This window comes from Cimex lectularius, unplaced genomic scaffold (assembly GCF_000648675.2).
Source record: "Cimex lectularius strain Harlan isolate CLEC.00 unplaced genomic scaffold, Clec_2.1 scaffold55, whole genome shotgun sequence".
NCBI classification, from domain to species: Eukaryota; Metazoa; Arthropoda; class Insecta; order Hemiptera; family Cimicidae; genus Cimex; species Cimex lectularius.
In genome coordinates, this window is record NW_019392647.1 from 1,444,259 (window position 1) to 1,466,290 (window position 22,032).

Sequence of the window (22,032 nt, forward strand, 5' to 3'; positions counted from 1 at the left end):
TTTGATAAGTCTGGCATGCTGAGATGATAAAATATAAAGTTCTACCATCCTGTCCGGAGAGGAATCACCCAAAAATACGAGTATTTTTAGACCTATTCTACTTAATACATATTACTGACATCCCAAACTCTCCTGATGACATTTGCTGATGATATTGCAATCCTGAGACTTGCCCTACAGTCTCACCTCACTAGAAGGATAAGGAAGGAGGATAAAGGTTAACAGAAATAAATGCAAGTAGACCTTGGCGAGCAAACCTTTCTTCTGTATTCTCCATCAATGTGCAACAATCCGCGACTGTCATCGCTACTTAGGTTATACATGAACAAATTCATGTTGAATCGTGAGTCCTCAATGATGATTGACAAGTGAATACATACTTCCATGAACACCGGACTGTCATTAATTAATGACTTATCCGTTCAAGACTATACACAAGTTTTTGTCGATCTGTGACTAAAATATCGAAAAACCCTCTAACCAAAGTGCGGAAACATATAAGAAATATAGAAGAAGGGAGAATTTCTAAATGTCCGATAAAAGAAAACCAAAAACGGCGCCGAGAGCAACACTTCTGCAATACACACAATTCCGGCTAAACTCATGAGTCAGAATAAAAATTAACACATTGGTCGACTTTTAGTCTAAATCGGCCCGAATCTTATTATTTGATGGGTGAAATATTTCAAAAGTCCAAAGTACCGTTTCTCCAACTTCGGACTTTTAACAATATCTGTTACAATTAAAAATAATAAAGCTCAAATAATCACGTTGTGTGTAATAACGGTCAAAGTAATGTGTTTACCTGCAAACTGTGTCGTGTTTGCCGTTGGTATTTTTAGTTAGTCGTATGTTTGATAAAGAGGCGTACCATTTGTCTTTAATGTTTCCATTCATTTTTGTAATTTTTTTTAAAAGCGTGATAGAGTGGAAGGAAACGTGGAAAAGTTCTTCAATAAGGTGAAAAACCACTATCAGGTTGGTTTAATCTATGATTATGCCGGAGTAATAAGGGAGCCAAGCCTACCAAGACAGACTTTGAGGTTTTAATTGAAACCTGGATATAAGTTTAAAGCACTCTGGTCCCTAGGTGAACAGGGGTCTCGAAAACCCTGATAAAAGATTTATAACGCTTTCTTTGGCTTCGGGAGCTCTGGTGTCTAAAGCTGGAATAAAAGCCCCTACCTCCTACTATAACTCCAGGTCTCCAGGAGTTGTTTACGAGAGGAAACCTTTTTTCCTAGACTCAAGCACAATAGTTCTATTTGCTTTTTTTATACGAATTAAAAAAAATAAATGTACTAAAGGTCATATTCATATCCAAGGTGTAGAATATATTACACGTGTCAGCAAATTGATCAAACGGTATGAACAAGCAAAAATAGACGGAACCACGGTTGATCAATAATGATAGAACCGTTGATAAAACATTTCCCATTCAAAACTCTCCAGCCTTCACATGTGCTGCTTTGCACATATGAATAAATAACGAGACTTTCTTTTACAAAATCAATTTTTCGGAAAACTTCCCGATTTTGTCTGTTCGAAAAATATATAATTATTAAATTCACATCCGTCCTAGGTTCAATTGAAGTGAAAGACTAGGTAGATTGTGCGACGTAAGGGATATAAGCAGGGTGAGGCCAGTTAGCCACCTTTCCTTTTTCGCGATTCTTGCATTCATCAAACGCGATCGAAATAGGAGTTTTATATGGTTGATTACAGCCTATTAAACATAGGCATTTTGGTTTTAACTGTTATAACGTTGAGAAAACTCAGAATATCCCTCTGGGAAGTTCGAAGTGCAAAAGAACAGACAATTAGGAAATCTGGTTGGGCTGCTTGTTTTTAGGGCATTCGATTCTTGTATTTGATAGGATTTTCCATAATATTTTTTCATCACTGTACTTGTCCTTCTCCAAAATCTTCCACCTTTTTGACTTACTGTGTTGAAGTCGTGAAAAACGGTCAAGAATGAGGTAGTTTAGAAAAACACCTTTTTCATTTTTTTGCCGACGTTTCGACCTTTATTCAGGTCATCTTCAGGGCCTAAAGTATGGTGCTATTCTCGTGGTCTCATAATGGTTTTGTGTGTCACAACACTTTTGTACTTACATTAGACATCAGTCCAGCTATGTAATTGACTGTATAAAACAATTATGACAAAAATTAAATAAAATAAAAATGCTGAAAATTCCTCTTCAGCTCCTTTGATTTACTCTATCAACCTCCTGGTGGAAATCACCAATGATTCTTTGATAATCCACTATGATCTGATGAAACAAAGGCTGAGTAGCCCAAATAAATGCAATTCAGATTCAAACGAGAATTTACCATACAAAGCAATTAAAAAAATTAACTCAGTCAGTTAATGTTGCAAACCAGATTGAATACGCAATCCAGTCAAACATTCGCTCCATACGCTTGGAGTCAAAACAACATCGTTTTTCTTGTGCTTGTAACGAATTAGGAGAATCTTGATGCCAAGTTTTCTCAAATAGTCCTTTTATCTGCAGTTGGTAAAGTACGAACTCTGTATACAATCCTGAGAAATTCACCATCTGTAGCAGCAGCATCATGATCAAGGAGTAACAAAACTCACAATGCTCCTTCATCTTCCTTTGTATCGTACAATTGTACTGAGTAGTCATATTTTTACAACATTTTGACAAAATTGCTGGATCTTTGCAACAACTAAATTGCCTTGGTCAGTGCACTGCTTGTTTTCACCACTTTTCATCTACTGTGGCTTTCAGTTTATCTTTTCTTTTCTTCATAATTCAAAATGCCTAACCCTAACTATTTCTTCTTTTTATAAACTTTATAATAGGCTTATTCGTTAGCTGCAAAAACACACGGTCCCTCACTGAGAATTTAGAAAAGCCATTAGATATCTGAAAGTGAAAATTGGTTGACCAGAAAATGGCCAGAGGTGGTCAAACCATGAGTGCAAATATTTTGTGGTTGGTTTAAGCCAATAAGTTTAAAATTGCCTAATCAAACTTCGTTAAAGCAAAATTGTTGGGAAAAATAATTATTGATTAAATTTTAGTAAAATTTTTAACTAGCACATTTTTTAAAATATTTCTATTTAACTGCCCATGCATATTTCCAACGTATGTTTGGTCAGATGTCTTTCACCATCTGTGTCTTCATTATAGAAAATGCCTAATCCTGACTTGAAAACTCGTTAGAAAACACACAGGCTCAATCACTGAGAAAGTAACAATTGCAACAATTCTGAAATAATATATTCAATTTTCAAAATAAATGACAGATTTGCGTGTCCTTAATATTCAGCTTATCGCACACAATTAGTAAATAATAAGGCTGTACTTTAAAAAAAAAATTTATTCATCCAACAAAAAAAAGGGTGATAAGACATTGAAAATTTAAAATTCAAGTGGTTTGCATTTGGTAAAAGTTGGCTGTTAAAAAGGTGACAGATCACATAAAAACAGACGATATTATTTTCTCTTCTTAAACTTGAATGGCTAAGTTCTCTGTATGTTAATATCCAATACCGACCAATTTACTCTTTTTTTCAATGTTAGCATCCAGAACAAACATAATTGTACAAAGTCTGCCAAGTAAAACTTAATCATCCTCGTGTATTTAATAAATAAAATTAAAAAACAAAAAATCTTTAGCATATAAGCAGTGCTTTTAAATGTTTGCATAAATATGCAGTATTTTGTTTCATAAACATTTAACTTGAATGTCTATTATTAAATTTAACAATTAAAAAAAACATCATCTTGACTGAAAGTATGACAAATTTATAAGATATATATAAGGTACTCTCATACGAATCAGATTGAGACGTAAACAAAATTGTTTTCATAATTTAATTTATAATTATGATTTATTGCAGTACACAAATGAACTTGCTTCTTTGGTATAAATATTTATAGTAATAATAATAATTAATTTATAGTGTATATTGTTATAAATGCCTTGTGTTTAAATACTTGGCTATTCAAATTTCAGCTCGCTCATGGTCTTTTTAGAAAAATCTATATTTTTTTGTAGATTTAATTTATTGTTCATTAAATTTCAAAAAATATCCAAATATTTTAATGACTCCTTGCTATAACTATTTGTTTTTGTAAATAAATTTTCTTAAGGTACACTTATTTTTTTTATTGTATCTAAAGCCATTGTTTTTAAAATGAATAGTTCTTTTCCTTACTTTAATTATAGGGATGTTCTTTTTCAGTTTCATTTTGAGAAGTGGGCTCTAACATTAGTCCTCATTCTTCTGCTACGAGTTTTATATTTTGGAAAGGCAATTTTTTTTTTTTTGAAAGATAAAAGGTGATGAGATTTCTGATGCAACAATGAGAATGCATGTTTCCTCAACAGTTGAAACATTACAAAAAGTTGACTTAGAACATCTGTTAAAAAAATAATAAAATAAATCGAGTGTCACCTCAAACATTTTCTAACAAACATTTAATATAAATTATCTCATAAACATTTAATTATGTATATATATTTATAAAAGAAGGAATGAAATGATAAAATATCAAGGAAAATAATTCTTCAAGTGACTCCATTGTCTGACTAGATATGTTTTTGCACATTTTTGTTTTAAAGTTTGGTTTTATATCAATAAATAAATAGGAAAAGGGTGATATTACAGCATAAAAGTGTAACGACAATGGCTTCTAATATCCCTTAGACTACAAGATTTTTTTTTATAATGCCATCCTTTTCCTTACAGTGTTGCAGAGTGCATGCATACATATCAATGGAATGAGAAACAATATTGAAAATAATACTGAAACTTGCTTAGAGATGGCATTTTTTTTTTAATTCGATTTTTACTGTGATGTGGATTAAGTTTCATAGGAAAATTTGAAAAACAAAACAAAAAACAGTGATGTGGAAATAATAAGATCACAGATTTTTCAGCTAGATGCAACAATGTGGATTTTTCAGGGAGATATAACCTTTTTTTTGCTCTGGAATTCTTGTAAGAAATTTCATCTGGACTGATTCTTTTGAGCACTGGTAGTACAGATATGGCCAGTATTGATCAAACTTGATACAAATTGTTCCCGTTTTATTTCTCTTTGAAACTATTTGGAATGTTTAAAATTGTACAATTTAACATTATCGAATTTAATGATAATATAATTACTAAATTGCTGTCGTACAGGCAGGCAGCTCGTTTTAGGTAGTTTTTCTTACAAATTTCAATCTAAAATAAGAAGTTATCATTCTTTAACATTCGACAAAAAGCTTAGGACAAGTTTTAAATATACGCATACCCATTTTGGATATAAAAAATGACTATATTACTATCACACAGTATTTATATCTAACTTTAACTTTCATGTTTCACACATACTACACATTTACTTGAAAGTACCAAGATATGAATGCATTAAATTACTTAGCAACCCTGGTATTCTGAACTGATTTAAAAAAAAAATCTTTCTCCACTAAATAGTTAAATAGGGCTATTATTTAGATACTAAGTGTAACAGAGAGTTAAATATGAGGCAGTTAGCGAAGTATTCATTGTGGTTTTTACTTTATAAAATTATATATACAATCACATACATTGTTCTTTTATAGGTCAAGCTTTTTAGATTATTATTTCACCCCGTTTCATTTTACCAAGTATTAGACAAAGAGATTATGGCTTTTAAAACCGTTGAAACATCTACAAGTGGGATTTGTTTGTTTTTGAAAAAAACAAAAACAAATTTTTTTTGAGAGAAAATATAGGCAAAGTTAGAAATCAAAGGTTACAAACAAGTCCCACAAGAATCGGTGAGATATTAAAAAACCGACTAAATGAACCTAAAATAAATAATAATCAATCGTACTCACATCACAGTAAAAAGCATACTTAAGCACATATTTTAAGTAACATTACATAATGAAAATAACAATGATCCCTTTTAGGATATTCTTATTATTTTTTTTTTTTTTTTTTTAATTTCAATGTCTCTTCAGATTTGCCACCTGCCTAGTGATACAGACAGGGGTTAAGAAGCGCTGGCAAGTCAGCAGCTACTAGGGGCAAGGGTGGGCTGCGCCCTCCTTGTACTACATGCCCCAGAGCGTCATACTACTGCTCTAACCATGATGGAATGGACGAGTTGGGTGACTTGACCTTAATGTTGAACTGCTTTAACGTAGCCTCAAGTCCCTGTTGGTTGCCGGAGAAGTAAGCTGAAATGGCATTGTGAAACAGCAGTAGTTGTTTGTGCATGACTTTAATCTAAATTAAAAAGAAAATAAAGTGAGGTTAATTAATGGGTAAACAGTTAAATTAAAAAAAAAAAAAATTACCCTATTTTCATCTAAGAATTTCAGTTTGACAGTCAGATCGGACCTGAGCTTTTCAAATGTTTCTTTATGTGCTTCAAAAGCCTGCTGGGCCTCATCTAGCCTCGCTGTAGTCGCATCACAGCGAGGCATTTGTGCCAACATTTCAACATCTGTCCTGTATGCATCGTATTCTATCCTATAAAACAAAATTACAATTTTAAAAAAACAAAAAACTTCAGGGCATTTTTAAAATGTGAAATACCTCGCAGATTCATATTGTCTGATTGTTAATAAAGTATCCTCTATTGTCTTATTACATAGCGTATTTACAGATGATACAAAAAAGTTAAGCGCGCTCAACAGCGTCTCCCCGTTTTTAGTCAAATTCCTCTGTGTCTCAGAGTTGTACAAAAATTCCTCCTGGAGCTCAGGGGACTTTTGAGCCAAGTCAGAAAACGCTTCCCCGAGAGCATGCTAAATAAAAAACAAAATTAATTAATGCATTCAAATAAGTGAATGTTACAAAATTAATGAAGGATTAAAATAATGACCTGTGTCTGAACAACATGGTAAAAATGACTAGCTAATGCTCTTGAAAGCCTGAGGATATTTGAGTATTTCCTTTGTGTATCACGTAAAAGCTCAATTTGCCTTTCAAGCTCTATAAAGAATAAATTTATTAATTAAGAAATTAACAATTAACTAATAAAAAAGGAAAAAATCATACCTGTATCTACCGTCCGAGAGGTCTTTCCTAATTTTTCAAACATTAACTGCTTCGTGCATTTGTAAGTAGAAATGCTCCAGTTTTTTATCGTCTCTATTTTTGAATGTTGCGATTTCAGTATGTGTGCGTCATTATTCTGACCGTTAGGCGAAGTCGGACTTGCCGGGCCTGCAGAACAGAATGTTATCGAAGCCTCGAAACATTTGGTGAAATAAACCACCTACTTGCAGTGTTGCTCAATTGGAGTGAGTTGGGGTGCTGTAAGCTGGTGGGTCGAGTGTGTGGTGGCTCCATCGGCTTGCTAACTTCATTCATCACTTCGGCTTGAATAGTAATCCACTAAACAATTCTTAAAAAAATTAAAATAAAATAAATAATTAAAATAAAATCACAGTTGTAATAAGTTAAAAAAAAAACCTATTAGCATTAAAAGAAGTCCTCTATCAACTTGGCTCAATTAAAATATTGAATTGTAAATTTCACAATTTGAAATGTAAATTTCATCACTTTACTTCTTTTTGATATCCTAGTTAAATATAATTTAGCATAAAGAACATAGTAAAAGAAAATAAATAAACACACAGTAAAAATCTGAAGACAATACATCTCATCTGTTTCAACAAATTATATTTAAAAAAAATTATATTTATTGGTTTCAATGGTTTGAGCAGACCAATTCATTTGTTGTTGTTTTTTTTCTTTTCATCAAAAATACTTAAGCTTTTAAGTTTATGGTTGGAAAGCAAGAAGAAAAATTATTGGACCTCCATTTTCTTCTGACCAACATGGTTAGTAGTATTTGATTATTCTTTTTTTTTTGTTTCTTCTTCTATATACTTGCATTTATAAAAAAGCCAGTTACAAATAGATAACATCTCCTAAATACTTTTGAAATATAGAATGTTTACAAATTTTCTAATTATGAAGTTCTTTTGAGATAAAAAAGTCAATGGACGAGCAAAAAGGAGGGAAAATTCAAAAGGTGCAGTTGAGATGGGAAGTTGGTGTCCGTGTGGATGGAGGTCACGATAGCTCAAGTGGTAGAGCAGCGGCGTATCAAGCCGAAGATCGTGGGTTCGAATCCCGCTCGTGCCATATCTCAACTAAAAACCTTAATTAATTGTAATATATTAATTGGTCAAGCGGACCACGAAATTAGTGAATTTAAATCATAGAATAAACCATAATTTGAAATCCTAAAAAACTAATCAGTTTTAAACTTGGGGATGATCATAAAAATTTGACAACGGTGGGAGGAAATATTAAATTAATGGAAAATCTGGTTTTACTGAGCTGCCAAATACCAAGTTATTTACTATAAAATCTTTACACAATACTATTACAATAACACATAATTGAACAAAACAACAAAATTGGAATAAATTTTACCAAAAATACGTTTTAACAATAGCTAGACAAGAAGAACAAAATCATAGAATAAACCATAATTTGAAATAATGAAAAACTAATCAGTTTTAAACCTGGGGATGATAATAAATTTGTCTACAGTGGGAGGAAATATTAAATTAATGGAAAATCTGGTTTTACTGAGCTGCCAAATACCAAGTTATTTACTATAAAAACTTTACAAAATACTATTACAATAACACATAATTGAACAGAACAGCACAATTGGAATAAATTTTACCAAAAATATGTTTTAACAATAGCTAGACAACAAGAACAAAATCATAGAATTTGGTTTATTCTTGAATTCTTATTGTTGAAATTCAAAAACAACTAATCAGTTTTAGACCCGGGGATGATAATAAATTTGTCTGCAGTGGGAAGAAATTAAATTGTACCAATAGCTAGACAATAATAATATCATAGATTAAACCATAATTTTAATGCCTTAAAAATTTTATTCTTATTTTATTGAGATGCCTAATACCATGTTATTTACTATAAAACTTTACAAAACACTACTGAAATAACACATAATTAAACAGTACAACAAAACTGGAATAAATTATACCAAAAATTCATTTTAACAATGTCTAGACAATAATAAAATCGTAAAATAAACCACAATTTAAAATTCTAAAAAAACTAATCAGTTTTAGAGCCGGGGATGATCATAAATTTGACAACGGTGGGACGGAGCATTAAATTAATGCCAAATGTGGTTTTCCTAATTAGCTGTCAGATGCCAAATTCTTCTTGTTTTCAAATACCACACCCAAAAATTAAAAGGATCTTCATAGTGTTGAATTTGAATAAAACAATTTGACTTCTTGTTGTAGAACTAATAGGAATTCTTGGTGAATTGAATAAATAGTAGAATACGAGTTAAAAAGAAACTAACTCCCTAAGTGTCAACAATTATTACCTTTGTCTTCCTTTCTAACCTTGCGAAGAGGGCCTTTGAGTAGCAAGGGGGGCAGGAGAGACGGCAAATCTTCGAAGGCCCTTAAATCCTCGTAGAAGTCTGTTTAATTTAATATTAAAATTAAATCATCGGTAAATTAATTTCTAGGTTCGGCTCGCCCGAGCAGTTAGTGACCGAGTCGGGCAAAATCGATAAAAACATCTAGGATTTTCATGCCGGCGGAATCGAAACGGGCCAGCGCGTCTGAGGATTGAGGAAGAGGCGCGGCTCGGAAAATTAAAAAAAACGGCCCGATTGAATTTTCACCGTGCGTAAATGTCGGTTTTTGGTGTTGCGCCCAAGCGAAATTGCGTCCGCCCTCGGCCTCTTTGGCACAGGTTGGCAAAATTGTCGGCGAGGCGCCCCTTCCAGAACGGCCTAGAATCTCAGATGGTTGGTACTCGGTTATCTCCATTCTAATTTCTCACTTTCTCGTTAGAGCTGTTTGTTTATACTTTTAATCACACTGGGACACCGTTCTCAATTCTTCTCTCTTTGTTTTGATGTGATAATCCTTTTTTGCTTTTGTCTCCTGGTGAGTAAACTTGATTTACTTCCAAAAACCAGAAACCCTTCCTTAGAAATTCAATTTCCAACCGATCTGGTTAACAAAACAAAAACAACCCACCAAAACAGCCAATATTATTGTTAAATTATGTAAGCACTTCTGTATTTTAGAACAAGATATTTTAACTCGTCGAAAACATTTACTTGTCTAAAAATATCAATAAAAAAAAATCTATCTTTTGACCTTTACTTAAAACATTCATACATAAAAACTCAGTTTTAACTACAAAATTTATTACCAATCACCATAAATTTTTAAAAAAATATATTAGTATATGCGCTCAAATACAAAAAAACCGGTCAAGAGATTTTTTTAATATATATAGTTTGAACTATGATCACTGTGTGTTGTTCTTGTCTTCGTATTAGAAGAATTGACCACTTTTTCACTTGAGAACACACACATTAGGGCCTGTATTATTTCACATTATGAAAATTAATCATTATGTGATGACTTTAAAGTATGTTAAAAGCTTACCAGTAGCAACTAAATTTGCTTTCTTCCTCAAGACCACACCTCGATCCAAAGTGTTCATTGTTCTTATCATACTGTCATAGTACTAGCACCAATGCCAGCCAATGCTACCCAGAGGACGTATGCTATGAAAAGCCAGGCAATGCTCGCACTAAGTATGAAGGATTAAGGTAGAAGGTTTCGAGGCCATTGTTGATCATGGCGACATGGCAGGTTGTTGGGATGGGAATGAGGAATGTGTAGAGGCCTCGAGCAGTAGGGTAAGGTCCACCAAGAGAGATCGGTATCAAGGAGACGGATGTTACGTAGGGACAGATATGGTCAGACGGGGGGTCTAGCAGGCGACTGGTATGAGATAAGGATTTTTAGTTGCTTGGGTTGTTTCTGAATGAAGGCGACTGATGGGATATTGTGCAGCATGGTGTCATTCACACAGTTCATAATGTGTCGAGCAGATTGCACTGTCGTCCGATTCTTTGTTTTCATATGCCTTCTTTGAAACTAAAAAAGAAAAAAAAAACCTAATCCCTAAAATCCCTAAACGGATAGAAGTGAAATTGTTGATAATGATAGACAAATTTCTTGTGAAAGTTCACACATCCCACACTTTGGAACATTTTTTTTTGTTTCCCATTGGGGGCGCAATCTCTTATAACATTGAGGTTCTTTAATGTGTGCACCTAGCCATCATACCTTATCACACAGTTAGTTTCTTAAGTTAGGAGTGAGCCACGTCTGCTCACAGTATGTTTGGTGTAGAAGCCCGCAGATCCACAGACTAATCAAACAGACATACTGACTTCTCCCGCTTGCCCCCTTCTGAATGGGTGGGTAAACATTGTGCACTCCACAGTGTGCCGCACGTAAATGGATACCTAATAAGGCCAAAATGCATCAGCTGGTCTCCCACGCACTCCCTAGATAGAGAAGACATCTCTATCTCCCTGGGTAAAGAGGCTCTGCCAGCATCGAAATCTCCGGATCCGCTCTGGCCACGGTTTGTTTCATGTAGAGTTTCTAACCATCCCCTAGAGGATACCGAGCCTTCCTTAAAGGAAGCCCATGTGGGCACCACCGAACAACATCTGTTCCCATCCATCATTCCTTACGCATTCCAGGGATTCCGTCAGCTTAGTCTTTGCCTCCTCATATACTGTACACTTTGGCAGTCTGATTGCTCTGTCTCCCGAGAGGTCAGGAGGTTACTCAGAGGGCCATGCAGGCTGACGGCCTAACCTAAGGGTGTAGGCGGACGGCCACGGATAGAACATCAACCTCTTCTCTATACACCCGCTAGGGGTCTCGCCACTAAACCACTACAAGTCCATTCTCACACAGCTGGGCTTGGACTTAGAACAGTATTTTACTGTCACATAGTTCAGATGGTTATGCACCTTCCCCCGTCTATACAGACAGGATCTGGTACCCTAACCCACGTGTGCATCTGATGCGGCACCCGCAATCTGGTGCCAGCTCGTGAGCCAACAACTCTTTTAACCTTTGGAACAACAGTGACCATGATTGTGCGTACAAAGTTAATAAAAAAAGAAAATGCGTCACCACATTGCTCTACTTTTACTTGTTTTTCATCTAATTAAATGCCAAAGAGTAGGGAAATGTTTTCTGTATTTTTATTTAAAATTAAAAATTTGTCCAATGAACGGTGGATTAGAATGATCAGGTATGGTCAAATTGTGAATATTTATCATTTTTCTTAGGCTAGGGTAATCAAGGAAGATCAAACTGCAGTTAAATAAAACTGCTGCAAATCCCACGCATTTTCAATTGTCACTGATTTTAGTCACACCGTCCTCAATGTTTGCACAAGTTTATTATTTGTCCTTTGTTTTAAACATGACGTATTTATGAACTAAAATTATTTTAAATAATCCTGTAGAACTAATATTTATACTTCTCCATAATATGTAGAGAAAAAACACATGTTGACTTATCGAATATTGATTGGATTGGTTGGAAAAAATAATTATTTGATATTATGTTTGTAATTGAAATATATGGTTTTTGTTTTTGTTTTTTTAATAGAAAATTTGGAGTATAGGTGGACGAGGATGATCAGTTCTGATAAATAATCCTAAAATTGCTGAACACAACATATTAATTAAAATTTTATTAATTTTACATTCCCATTAATGTGTGGTATTTAGTGATCGTTAATTAATGATTATTTGGAGATAGTTTCGTTCTTTATTGAGATCATCTTTAGAGCTCAAAGTGTTTGTTTTCTTTGTAGATGTGTCATTGCTGTGTGTCGTGTACCAACATTCTCAAAACTTAGAGTCCTGAAGGTGATCTCAATAAAGATCGAAATGTTGGCACAATAAAGAAAATGTTTTTCTAAACCTTCGTCACACCAGAGTACATCTCACGATCACCAAATAATGATTTCCATTAATTTTGTTCATTGTACACAAATGGAAATATCATCCATCATTAAAAGTGATAGGAAAATACAAATGATTATTTTTTGTGTGTGTTATTTTTATAGTTTGTAGAAGAGAATTATCCAAGAGCCCAATTTTCAATTTTAGTTGCAGGATGTGGAGAAACGAGAATTTTCCATTTGGACATAATTATCCCATGAACTATAATTATTCACCATGGTATTCCATACCGCATCCAAAGAGGAAGATCAGCATGGATTCGCTGGACGAAGATTTACCACCAGCCAAAATTTGTATATCAGAAGAGCGTATGGTGTCGCAACTAAATGGGATCCATCTGTCGAATGATTTCACCTCCCATGGGAAGTGTTCTGCCCAAGTCGAAGAATCACAGATGAATGGGGAGACGCTTCCGAAGCTCACGATATGCGAAGAAATCAAGAACATGCCCACAACGAGCACTCAGATACTACCGAGGCAGATTCTTGAAAGGTGCCGCCGACCCATGAATGCGCTTGTGCTCTGGCAACCGCCAACAGGTGACCTGGGGAAGTTATTGGGTTCGATCAAAGAGGCCAAGAATGAAGATGAAGAGAAACAGACGGATGACCACCCTCAAAGGGACGTAGATATGATAGAAGACGACAATAATAACAACAACGAACAAATTGGAAGCAACAGGTTTTTTGGCCGGACGATCTGATCTTTGACGAAATTTTTATACCTTGAACTATTTGACTTGTAAATATATTTTCAAATTTATTTCCCCTTTCCCTCAATTCTTTTTTTATATTGTATAAAATTATTTATGTAAATTTTTTTGATGGTTTGAATAAAATACTCGTAGTACATCATATTTGTGTTTTTATCTCCACCTTAAAAATTTACTTGCACATTGACTTCTTTTAAATAATGAGATATGTAAATATTTACTGTTTATTTCAGGTCTAATGCCTTTAATTATTTAATGGATATTTTATATTTAGGAAAGAATTTTAAGTCAAAGTTAATTTAATTACTTAATCACGACCAATTTTTATCAATTAAATATTCAAACAGAAGATGGTACAGAAGACTGAAGATGGCAAAAAGCCAAAATGAGACCAAGTAACTACACAATACATGTAAATCACCCTCACAGGCTACACATAGAAATCTCATAAATATAATAAATGTTAAGTTAATGCAAAAATAAGTTTAGTTTTTGCTTGTCATTTTTTGAAAGTAGTATTCAGTTCTGAGGCAGTTTATGGTAACCATTATATTTTTATTTTTTATCATGGTATTATAACTCTGAGGTGATCCTTAAGGTGCCAGTGGTTTTGAAAAAAATTCATATGTTCAAAACCTGTGACCTTTATCTTTACAATGATGAGCACCATGACAATGCCTTAACTGTTGCAGCCACCGACTTTCCCCAATTTGTTACTAATGATCTTTATTATGTTAAATTCAGTCCTAGTGTTTCTTGACCTTTAATGCCTTTGATTCTATTTTACATAAAATTCTCATTAACACATTATCTACTACTTTTAAATTTAATTTTGCGTGCTATATAACTATATCTTTCCTTTCTAATAGATTCCAATATTTACCTACCAGTACTGGTAATTCTTCCTCTAGACCTTTGCTCAGTGGTTCCTCAAGGTTCAGTCATTGCACCATTGTTATTTTTCCTTTACATAAATACCTCATCTTACTTACTTAACAAACCCCTCAAAATATAGAACCCCTAAATAATTACACATTCAGTTTCTTTCTTCATCTAGTTCTAGACTTTTACACCACTACACTGTCATGTCACAAATCATTTGTGATTGTCTGGAACAGTCTGCCAAACTGGGCGTGCTCATCTGCCTTTCTGGCTTCTTTCACCAGAATAGTTGACCATTTCTAGATTTCAATTTTCCTTTCTTCACTAACACCTTTTCTTTACCACACTTCTCTTCCAAACAAATACCTAACACTAATGAATGATAATCTCATATGAAAATTTTTTTTTTCCTAACTTGTTAGGAGTCATAGGGTTTTCTCCCTTTAGCATTTTCGTCTGTTGTGCTTATCTCTGCAATAGGATTTCCTGGAAGATGTTTCTTTTATGAGAATAATTAGTAAATAATTCTTCTTAGGGTATAATATCTAGATCTGTATGGCTTTCCCAGGTACCCTAGCCTTTTCTTAGGTATTGCAGGCCATTTGCTAGGATATGCTCTGTCGTTTCTTTCCCTGGACATTTGTTGATAAACCCATTTTGTTGGTAGTATTTAACTGGAGCATGTCCATAGCAATTAAGAATTTTGAATTCCTTTCTATTAAGTAGAACTTCCTCTTTCTTCTATTGATGTTTATGCGAGTAGTTTTTGTTTGTCTCATGCATGGTTTCCACTCCAAATATTTATTGTGTTCTTCAGTTACCCAAGATTGCTGTTCTTTTTTAATGTGGCTAAGGTTTATGCCACAAAATGGATTTGGGCCTATGAGTCGTTTCAGGTTTTTAGTAAGTATATTTGTCTTGTTATAATTCCTTCATGATCCCGGGCCCTCTTTAGTCTTAGGCAATTTGAAGTTTCCAGTCTTTTCCAGGGAATGGAAGCAGTTCCAGACAATTTTTGAGCATCTTGGCTTTAGCCTTTAGAGCAGCCTGGAATTATTATTGTTGCCCCTTTGATATTTATTATTTATTTCAGGAACAGAAAACCCTAACAAGAAATGTGTGGTGTTCAGTAACCTAACAAGAAATTTTAGTTTACATTTTTATCTAGTTTTTTATGGCTCAAAGTACCTCTAACTAGCAATCTCGTTTACTCTCCTAAATTAAAACTATGAAACTTTTACTATTGCTATAATTTTGGTTAATTATGAATGTTTCTTGTTAGGGTCCTGATGATGGGCGAAAAATAGCCCGAATGAAGGAAAAAACTAAAAATTCAAATACCACGTGCTTCTTTAGAATAACCCTAATTTAAAAAACTTTTGAGGACGAGGAAAAAGAAAAAAATTAATGTTGTTAATACTAAAAACATAAAAAGGTGCAATAGTCGTTTTCAGAAGATTAATGAACGTTATATTTTTGTATTGCGGTTGAACGCAGTTGTTTGTGTTATTCTAAAACGCAAAATTCAACCAAAACAAGGGCCAAACCAACGACGAACGTTCTTGGGTCTAGCTTTCTAGAATTGCGTCGACCTCCCCCCCACTCTGATGGTGTCGGACCCAAGGGTTTATAAATTGCCCGATATTTTCCTATTTGGAAAATTGCCGTTAAAATTGACAAATTTAGGAAGAGGAAATGCGTTCATCGATCTGAAAAGGTCAGAAACTCCGAATTTCCGTCGGCGGTTTTTAAAAATAAACGCGGATGGTCGGCCCACCAGCTGATTGCCCCATCGGCCATCTCGTAGTGGGGGCCTCTTGGTGGGGGCCGTCGCATATATTGATCTGGAGAAAGCGTCTCATCGTATTCGTCACTCGAAACTTATTACTGTGTAAATCTTCTGTGACTAGAAGGAATTTTTACCCTGTTTCATCATACGATTAAAACAAAAAGGTAATTATTAAACTATTTGTCATATTTATAAACATTTTGAAATGCTTTAGGCTTAGATTTAGTTTTTAACATTAGTTTCATTGCCCTAGAAAAATCGAAAACTTACATTCACCCAGTCCAACAATCCTATCCTAAAAAGTAAAAAAAGCACAATTTCTCATTTACCACAAAAGTGTAAAATATAAAACAAATATAAAAAAACGTTAGGAAAACAGGCCATCTTTGTAATGTTCAGTAGGAAAGGTATCCATTTTTAGATCCCGTTATTTCTCGTTTCTTTCGTTTGCTCTCTAACCCAAAGCTTTTTTTTAAATTAAAAATTATATTTTTATTATAACAACTAAACGTTTTGACTATCTTATGAGTTGTAAGTGATTCCAGAATGTTCTATTTCAACCTTGGGGTCTTTTCAGTTAGCAACATGATTCTTTTGTTCCCCCACTTCTCAAAGGGTTAGTCATTCTCATCGATTTCCTTCCTTGAAAGTGCTTACGCAAAACCTTTTCCACTATATTTTATAAACTATTTTAATTATTACATACATAACAATAGTAGTTTAAAAATTTCCCCGTAAAAAATTACAAAAGTAACTTTTTGAAAAACAGTGGTACTGGTGAACTTCAGCTTTCCGAAAAACGCAGTTTGGAGAGGGTGAGTCCAGTTATTCAGTATGAACTGAATGTAAAACGTTAATTCATCCATTTCCTTCTTTGAAATTTCCTATTCAAAACGTTTTCATTATATTTTATAAAATATTTAAATTATTATATACGTCACAATACTAGTTTGATAATTTGCCAGTAAAGCAAGACTAACTTCCTGAAAAACTCAGTTGTACTGGTGAATTTGAGCTTTCTGAAAAACTCAATTGTACTGGTGAGCTCAGTTCAGATATTCAGTATAACCTGAATGTAAAAATGTTAGTTCATAGACTTCATTCCTCGAAACTGCTTATTCAAAACGTTTTCTATTATATTTTATAAAATATTTTAATTATTCATATGTAACAATAGCAGTGTGACTATTATCAGGCAGTTCTAAAAAAAGATATATAGATAGAGCATTCTGAAATAGACTTATGTGTACCAGCTTTCTGAAAAACATTTGTACTGATGAGTCTAGTTTTCAAGTTTGAACTGAATGTAATAACGTTTTGTTCACTCATTGTTTGCCATTAATGAATTTTTTCTATTGCTCATTATTTAAAACTGTTCTTTTAGCTAGAAAGCCATCCATGGAAATTGTTGGATGGTTGAACGACCTAGAGGTCATTGACCACTTTTTGGTTAAGAAAAATTTATATAAATCTTAGTGCTTACATTGTATTTACATTATTAAAAATTTATATTATATTTATTTATTTTTATGTATGAACACGTTATTTATTTATGTTTATTTATATATGAACACTTTTTTTTTTATACGGGGTCAATTATAACAAACTTATTGTTGCAACAGTTGCTGAGAATATTAATAACTTCTTGATTTTCCACAACGACCTTCAAATTCCTTATATCCATAAATTTATTCCCCAAAAATTTACCAAGTTTCATAAAAAACTCTCCCACCATCCAAATAGTCTTGCCCAAGTCCTGTCCAATAGAACCCATCCCTACAACCCCATATGGTGTCTTAAGAGGAAATGGGCCCCGCAACCTCCTTTCTGATTAAAAAAAAAAAAAAGTGAAGAGGGAGGATAACATTGATTATTTTCTCCCCTCAATGTAAATAGTTGTACATAAGTTTATGTATCTGCAAATTACATATTGTAAATAATAATTACAGATTGTAATAAAATAAATAATATAAAAAAAACTTGATAAAGCGAGAACAGAATTATAATGCTTAAACAAAAATTACTTTGTTTAAAGTATTAGAGGCATCGATGACTTTTTTACTCTTAGTTTGGTCTGGATGAAATACCAAATTAAATTGTTATCTGTCAAGCTTTCGACCTCTTTTAAGGTCATCAGGGCAAAACAATCATAGAGATGTGAAACTTAATTATGTCAATTTGTAGACATCTTTAAGATTGTTTTGCCCTGATGATGAACTTCTTGAAAGCATGGCAGATAACAATAGAATTTGTTTTGCATCCAAACTTTACTTAGATCCAGATTATTCACAAATTTTACTTTGTTCTGCCAAAAGTCATAATAAAAATTGTCATTTACTAAAAACCTTTTTTTATTATTGCATTTAAAAAAAAAGATGGATGACGGTACCATAAGTCAATATTCAATTAAGAAGCATTGTTGGTTTGGAAAGATTTTAAGTCCAGGAAGAAAACTGCATTTTCCTTAATTTTCTTTCTGAAGTGTAGTTTATTAGGTCAGTACACATCATATTTAATGAAGATAATAAAAATTACTTAAGATGATAATAAACTGAGTAAACAGTACTATTTTCATAACACAAATTTCCAGGTTTACTTCCATTGTGCTATTTATCGTATCATTTGTGATGCTTGTTTGTTTCTCAAAATTAAAATAATCTTATCTTGTATGTATCTGCACTTGATAGTGCAGTTTTTATTGTTTTCTTCTTGTAAATTTCCTTGCACTATTACTTTGCATAAGATTGTGCAATTATTTGATACAGTTGTATTTTTGTGGTTTTCCCCTTCCATCATCTATATTTTAAGACTGTGAGTTAAAGTTGGATTACTTCTGGTGCTATTTATAATAAGGTTTTTTACATGAGATTCAATGAACTAGGAAGTTATTTCTATATTTGAATCATCCCTTGACATTGGTCCAAAACGGGGGCAAAGACCAAGATCAAAAACCGTTTGTTTGTTTGGTTGTATGCTCATACATTGTTTTTATTTTGTTTACAGAAAATGCAGATCTTCGTGAAGACTCTTACTGGAAAGACAATCACTTTGGAAGTTGAGCCATCGGACACCATTGACAATGTCAAAGCTAAAATCCAAGACAAGGAAGGAATTCCCCCAGACCAGCAGAGATTGATCTTCGCCGGAAAGCAGCTCGAGGATGGTCGTACGCTTTCTGACTACAACATCCAAAAAGAATCCACCCTCCACCTTGTTTTGAGGTTGAGAGGAGGTATGCAGATCTTCGTGAAGACCCTTACTGGAAAGACCATCACCTTGGAAGTTGAACCATCCGATACCATTGAGAATGTCAAGGCTAAGATCCAAGACAAGGAAGGAATTCCCCCAGACCAGCAGAGATTGATCTTTGCAGGAAAGCAGCTCGAGGATGGACGTACTCTTTCTGACTACAACATCCAAAAAGAATCAACCCTCCACTTGGTGCTTAGGCTTAGAGGAGGCGCACAATAGACAAATAATGATACAAGCCTACACAAATTAATCATTCCTGTTAATTTTTTATTTTCAATATAGTAGCGTGTCACTCCGTGTTTTCAATAAATGAAATTATTCAAGAGCAGATTTTTAACTTATTATTCACCCTGGTTTCACCTCATGTTAATTCATTGCTTAAAATTATCATATTTAATATCTAATTGTATTTAGTAATTAAGTACTAGTGTAAGTTCTCCAGGATGTTGTTCAGATTTGGAACTTAATGTATAAAATTTTTTTTCTTGTATCAGACATCTCAATAAAGTGTTTAGGTTTTATGTGCCACTCCATTATTTATTAATGTATTTTTTTTATATTTTATACTTTTATTCCCCCAATATTCAACGAATTAAAGGAATGATCTTATTTTTGAATTTTAGATTGTGTATCTACAATTGGGAATCTTGGACATTTTTTCCAAAAACAAAACTAAAATGGTAATTAAAATAATTTGTCATTTTGGTTATTAAACAGAATAATTTAATAATAATATATTTAAGACAACGGGCTTTAGACAGTTGTATACTTAGAATCTATTGTTTTCTAAGTAAAAGATTTTGAAGCATAACTTAAATTTCACTGCTTGGTGGAAAACAAATAGTTATTTTTAACAATATTCATATTAACTGTTTAGTGATAACTGTTATTACTACACAAGTTAATAATTGCTGAAACTAATCACTAATTGAAAAGAAGTTCATCTGTAGATCAAATATAAATATAATTTCATTTTTATGTAATGGGGAGTTTTTGTATTTCGTATGGTATAGCTTGTGAATTGTCTATAGGAGGTGCGACTTGCTGTAACTGCTGTTTAGCAGCCGCAGATAGGGTGGGGTCCATTAAGAGATCGTCATATTGAGGAAGAGTTGTCAAGGCGAGGACTGTCTGTTTCCTCATAAGCTCCAACAGTCTCTGGGCTTCATGGAATTCAGCAGCGATGGCGCCGAGTCTTGGCAGTTCGGTGAAGATGTTGATCTCTTCCAGTCGGAACACATTCCAAATCGGTGAGGGCTGTCGTAGAATAAACCGGACTAGTACGACCCTGTCCAACTCAGTAAGGCTCTCTGTGGCAGAGAGGGAGAATAGCTCGTTGCAGCCTTCTTCGAGGTGCGGTGAAGGCATGAGGACCTTTTTAGGTATCCACATCTCCCAAGGTAGATTCTTCCGGTTAGACGGGTCATTCTCTGCTGTTCTCTGTATCAATATGTTTATCGTCGCTGTGTAGTAATTCCTGAAGACTATCTCACCAATTCTGGATGGCTTGACCAAGTGGAGATCGAGGACACCACAGCCGGAAACATTCCTCTTTTCCTCTTCACAGAACAGAGGTATCGGACCTTTCACTGTAAATTCTGCAGTCTCTCTAAAGAATAATCCTTCACCATTGGCCATTCCTACAGTCACAATGATCGCTCTCTGAGTTTCACCAGAGTTGTCAGGGAAAACACTAGGGCAGTTAACGACGGTATCCCAGGAAACTGAAGATCATGCATCTGTTTCTATTTATCCCTATATCATTCTTACATTTATGAAACTAACAAAAATTATTTGTTTATTGTCGTAGGTAATGCGAAACATGTGGCGCTTTTTTTTTTTTTTTTTTTTTTTGTTAAAAGAAAATTATAACATTTTTTAATTTTTATATAATTTATAAGGCATCCATATGTCAAAACCAAGCAGGTGGACTTGTTCAATGCATACTTCATTGAGCCATCAGTTCAGTTTTAAACAAGATTTTTTAAGATTATTGTTACTATTATTTAAAAAAAAGATTAAACAAGATTTATAATCAATTAACTACCAAAGTACTCGGCTTCTCAGACAATTTATTTTAAATTCTTATATATTATAATCAAACATTTTATAATTTGTCTTAATGAATTCAAATTGTTTGCAGTACTTAGCATGTTAGCTGTGCAATTTAAAAATTGAGAATAGTTCTTCAGTAACAGGCAAAAATCAACTGAGTCTTTTCTGATTCTTGTATTTACAATCAAATTTATTGTTGTCTTAAACTATGTTTGACTATAATTGATCAAAATTTGTTCATTTCTTTAGCTAAAACAGCTGGAATATACTATTGAATCTGATAATCAATCAAACCACTTGGAAATTAATTTTTAAAAAATTGTATCCTGTAAATGAGTTATACACATTACAAATTGTATTTAGTCAAGCAAAACAATAACACTATGACCAAATACTCAAGGGGACCAGTGGCCGCAATTGAAAGAAATTGACACGGCACTCATCAATGGAAGGAGTGGGATCAGATCTCAGTGACCCTGAATTTAGTCCCAACCCCAAAATGAGTTTCGATG

At 33.6% G+C, this 22,032-nt stretch overlaps 4 protein-coding genes across 9 annotated transcripts; 2 read left to right on the plus strand and 2 right to left on the minus strand.

The window, feature by feature from the left end:
• Positions 1-3,834: 3,834 nt before the first annotated feature.
• Positions 3,835-9,726, minus strand: LOC106668163 (arfaptin-2). 3 transcript variants are annotated; one of them, XM_014396666.1, is made up of 7 exons: positions 9,348-9,726; positions 7,240-7,364; positions 7,016-7,183; positions 6,840-6,949; positions 6,551-6,762; positions 6,310-6,484; positions 3,835-6,238 (listed from the first exon to the last, which is right to left on the minus strand). In XM_014396666.1, exons 2-7 carry the CDS (start codon positions 7,328-7,330, stop codon positions 6,086-6,088), a joined length of 909 nt encoding a protein of 302 aa, XP_014252152.1. In that variant the 5' UTR covers positions 7,331-7,364; positions 9,348-9,726; the 3' UTR covers positions 3,835-6,085. The 3 variants fall into 3 exon arrangements, with proteins under 3 accessions (XP_014252152.1, XP_014252155.1, XP_014252153.1); XM_014396669.2 differs by having other exon boundaries at positions 7,240-7,354; positions 9,348-9,436; XM_014396667.2 differs by lacking the exon at positions 9,348-9,726 and adding an exon at positions 7,433-7,571.
• Positions 9,522-13,684, plus strand: LOC106668164. Of its 4 annotated transcripts, none has more exons than XM_014396672.1 (2): positions 9,522-9,779; positions 12,978-13,684. In XM_014396672.1, exon 2 carries the CDS (start codon positions 12,985-12,987, stop codon positions 13,531-13,533), a length of 549 nt encoding a protein of 182 aa, XP_014252158.1. In that variant the 5' UTR covers positions 9,522-9,779; positions 12,978-12,984; the 3' UTR covers positions 13,534-13,684. The 4 variants fall into 4 exon arrangements, with proteins under 4 accessions (XP_014252158.1, XP_014252156.1, XP_014252157.1 ...); XM_014396670.2 differs by having other exon boundaries at positions 9,779-9,921; positions 12,978-13,679; XM_014396671.2 differs by lacking the exon at positions 9,522-9,779 and adding an exon at positions 9,796-9,921 and having other exon boundaries at positions 12,984-13,684.
• A 2,519-nt stretch (positions 13,685-16,203) lies between these two features.
• Positions 16,204-19,795, plus strand: LOC106668177 (polyubiquitin). The gene is made up of 2 exons (XM_014396693.2): positions 16,204-16,377; positions 19,217-19,795. The coding sequence occupies exon 2, from the start codon at positions 19,220-19,222 to the stop codon at positions 19,682-19,684; it is 465 nt and encodes a 154-aa protein (XP_014252179.1). The 5' UTR covers positions 16,204-16,377; positions 19,217-19,219; the 3' UTR covers positions 19,685-19,795.
• A 613-nt stretch (positions 19,796-20,408) lies between these two features.
• Positions 20,409-21,330, minus strand: LOC106668198 (nicolin-1-like). The gene has a single exon (XM_014396730.2). The coding sequence runs from the start codon at positions 21,101-21,103 to the stop codon at positions 20,441-20,443; it is 663 nt and encodes a 220-aa protein (XP_014252216.1). The 5' UTR covers positions 21,104-21,330; the 3' UTR covers positions 20,409-20,440.
• Between the last annotated feature and the right edge of the window lie 702 nt (positions 21,331-22,032).

What these genes read in the sequence shown, in the direction of transcription:
- LOC106668177 (XM_014396693.2), top strand. Translation starts at nt 19,220, where the DNA reads ATGCAGATCTTCGTGAAGACTCTTACTGGAAAGACAATCACTTTGGAA.
- LOC106668164 (XM_014396672.1), top strand. Translation starts at nt 12,985, where the DNA reads ATGTGGAGAAACGAGAATTTTCCATTTGGACATAATTATCCCATGAAC.
- LOC106668163 (XM_014396666.1), bottom strand. Translation starts at nt 7,330, where the DNA reads ATGAATGAAGTTAGCAAGCCGATGGAGCCACCACACACTCGACCCACC. An exon ending in CCAATTGAGCAACACTGCAA is followed by an intron (nt 7,184 to 7,239) that starts GTAGGTGGTTTA and finishes TCTGTTCTGCAG; the next exon opens with GCCCGGCAAGTCCGACTTCG. An exon ending in AGACAATATGAATCTGCGAG is followed by an intron (nt 6,485 to 6,550) that starts GTATTTCACATT and finishes TTTGTTTTATAG; the next exon opens with GATAGAATACGATGCATACA.
- LOC106668198 (XM_014396730.2), bottom strand. Translation starts at nt 21,103, where the DNA reads ATGGCCAATGGTGAAGGATTATTCTTTAGAGAGACTGCAGAATTTACA.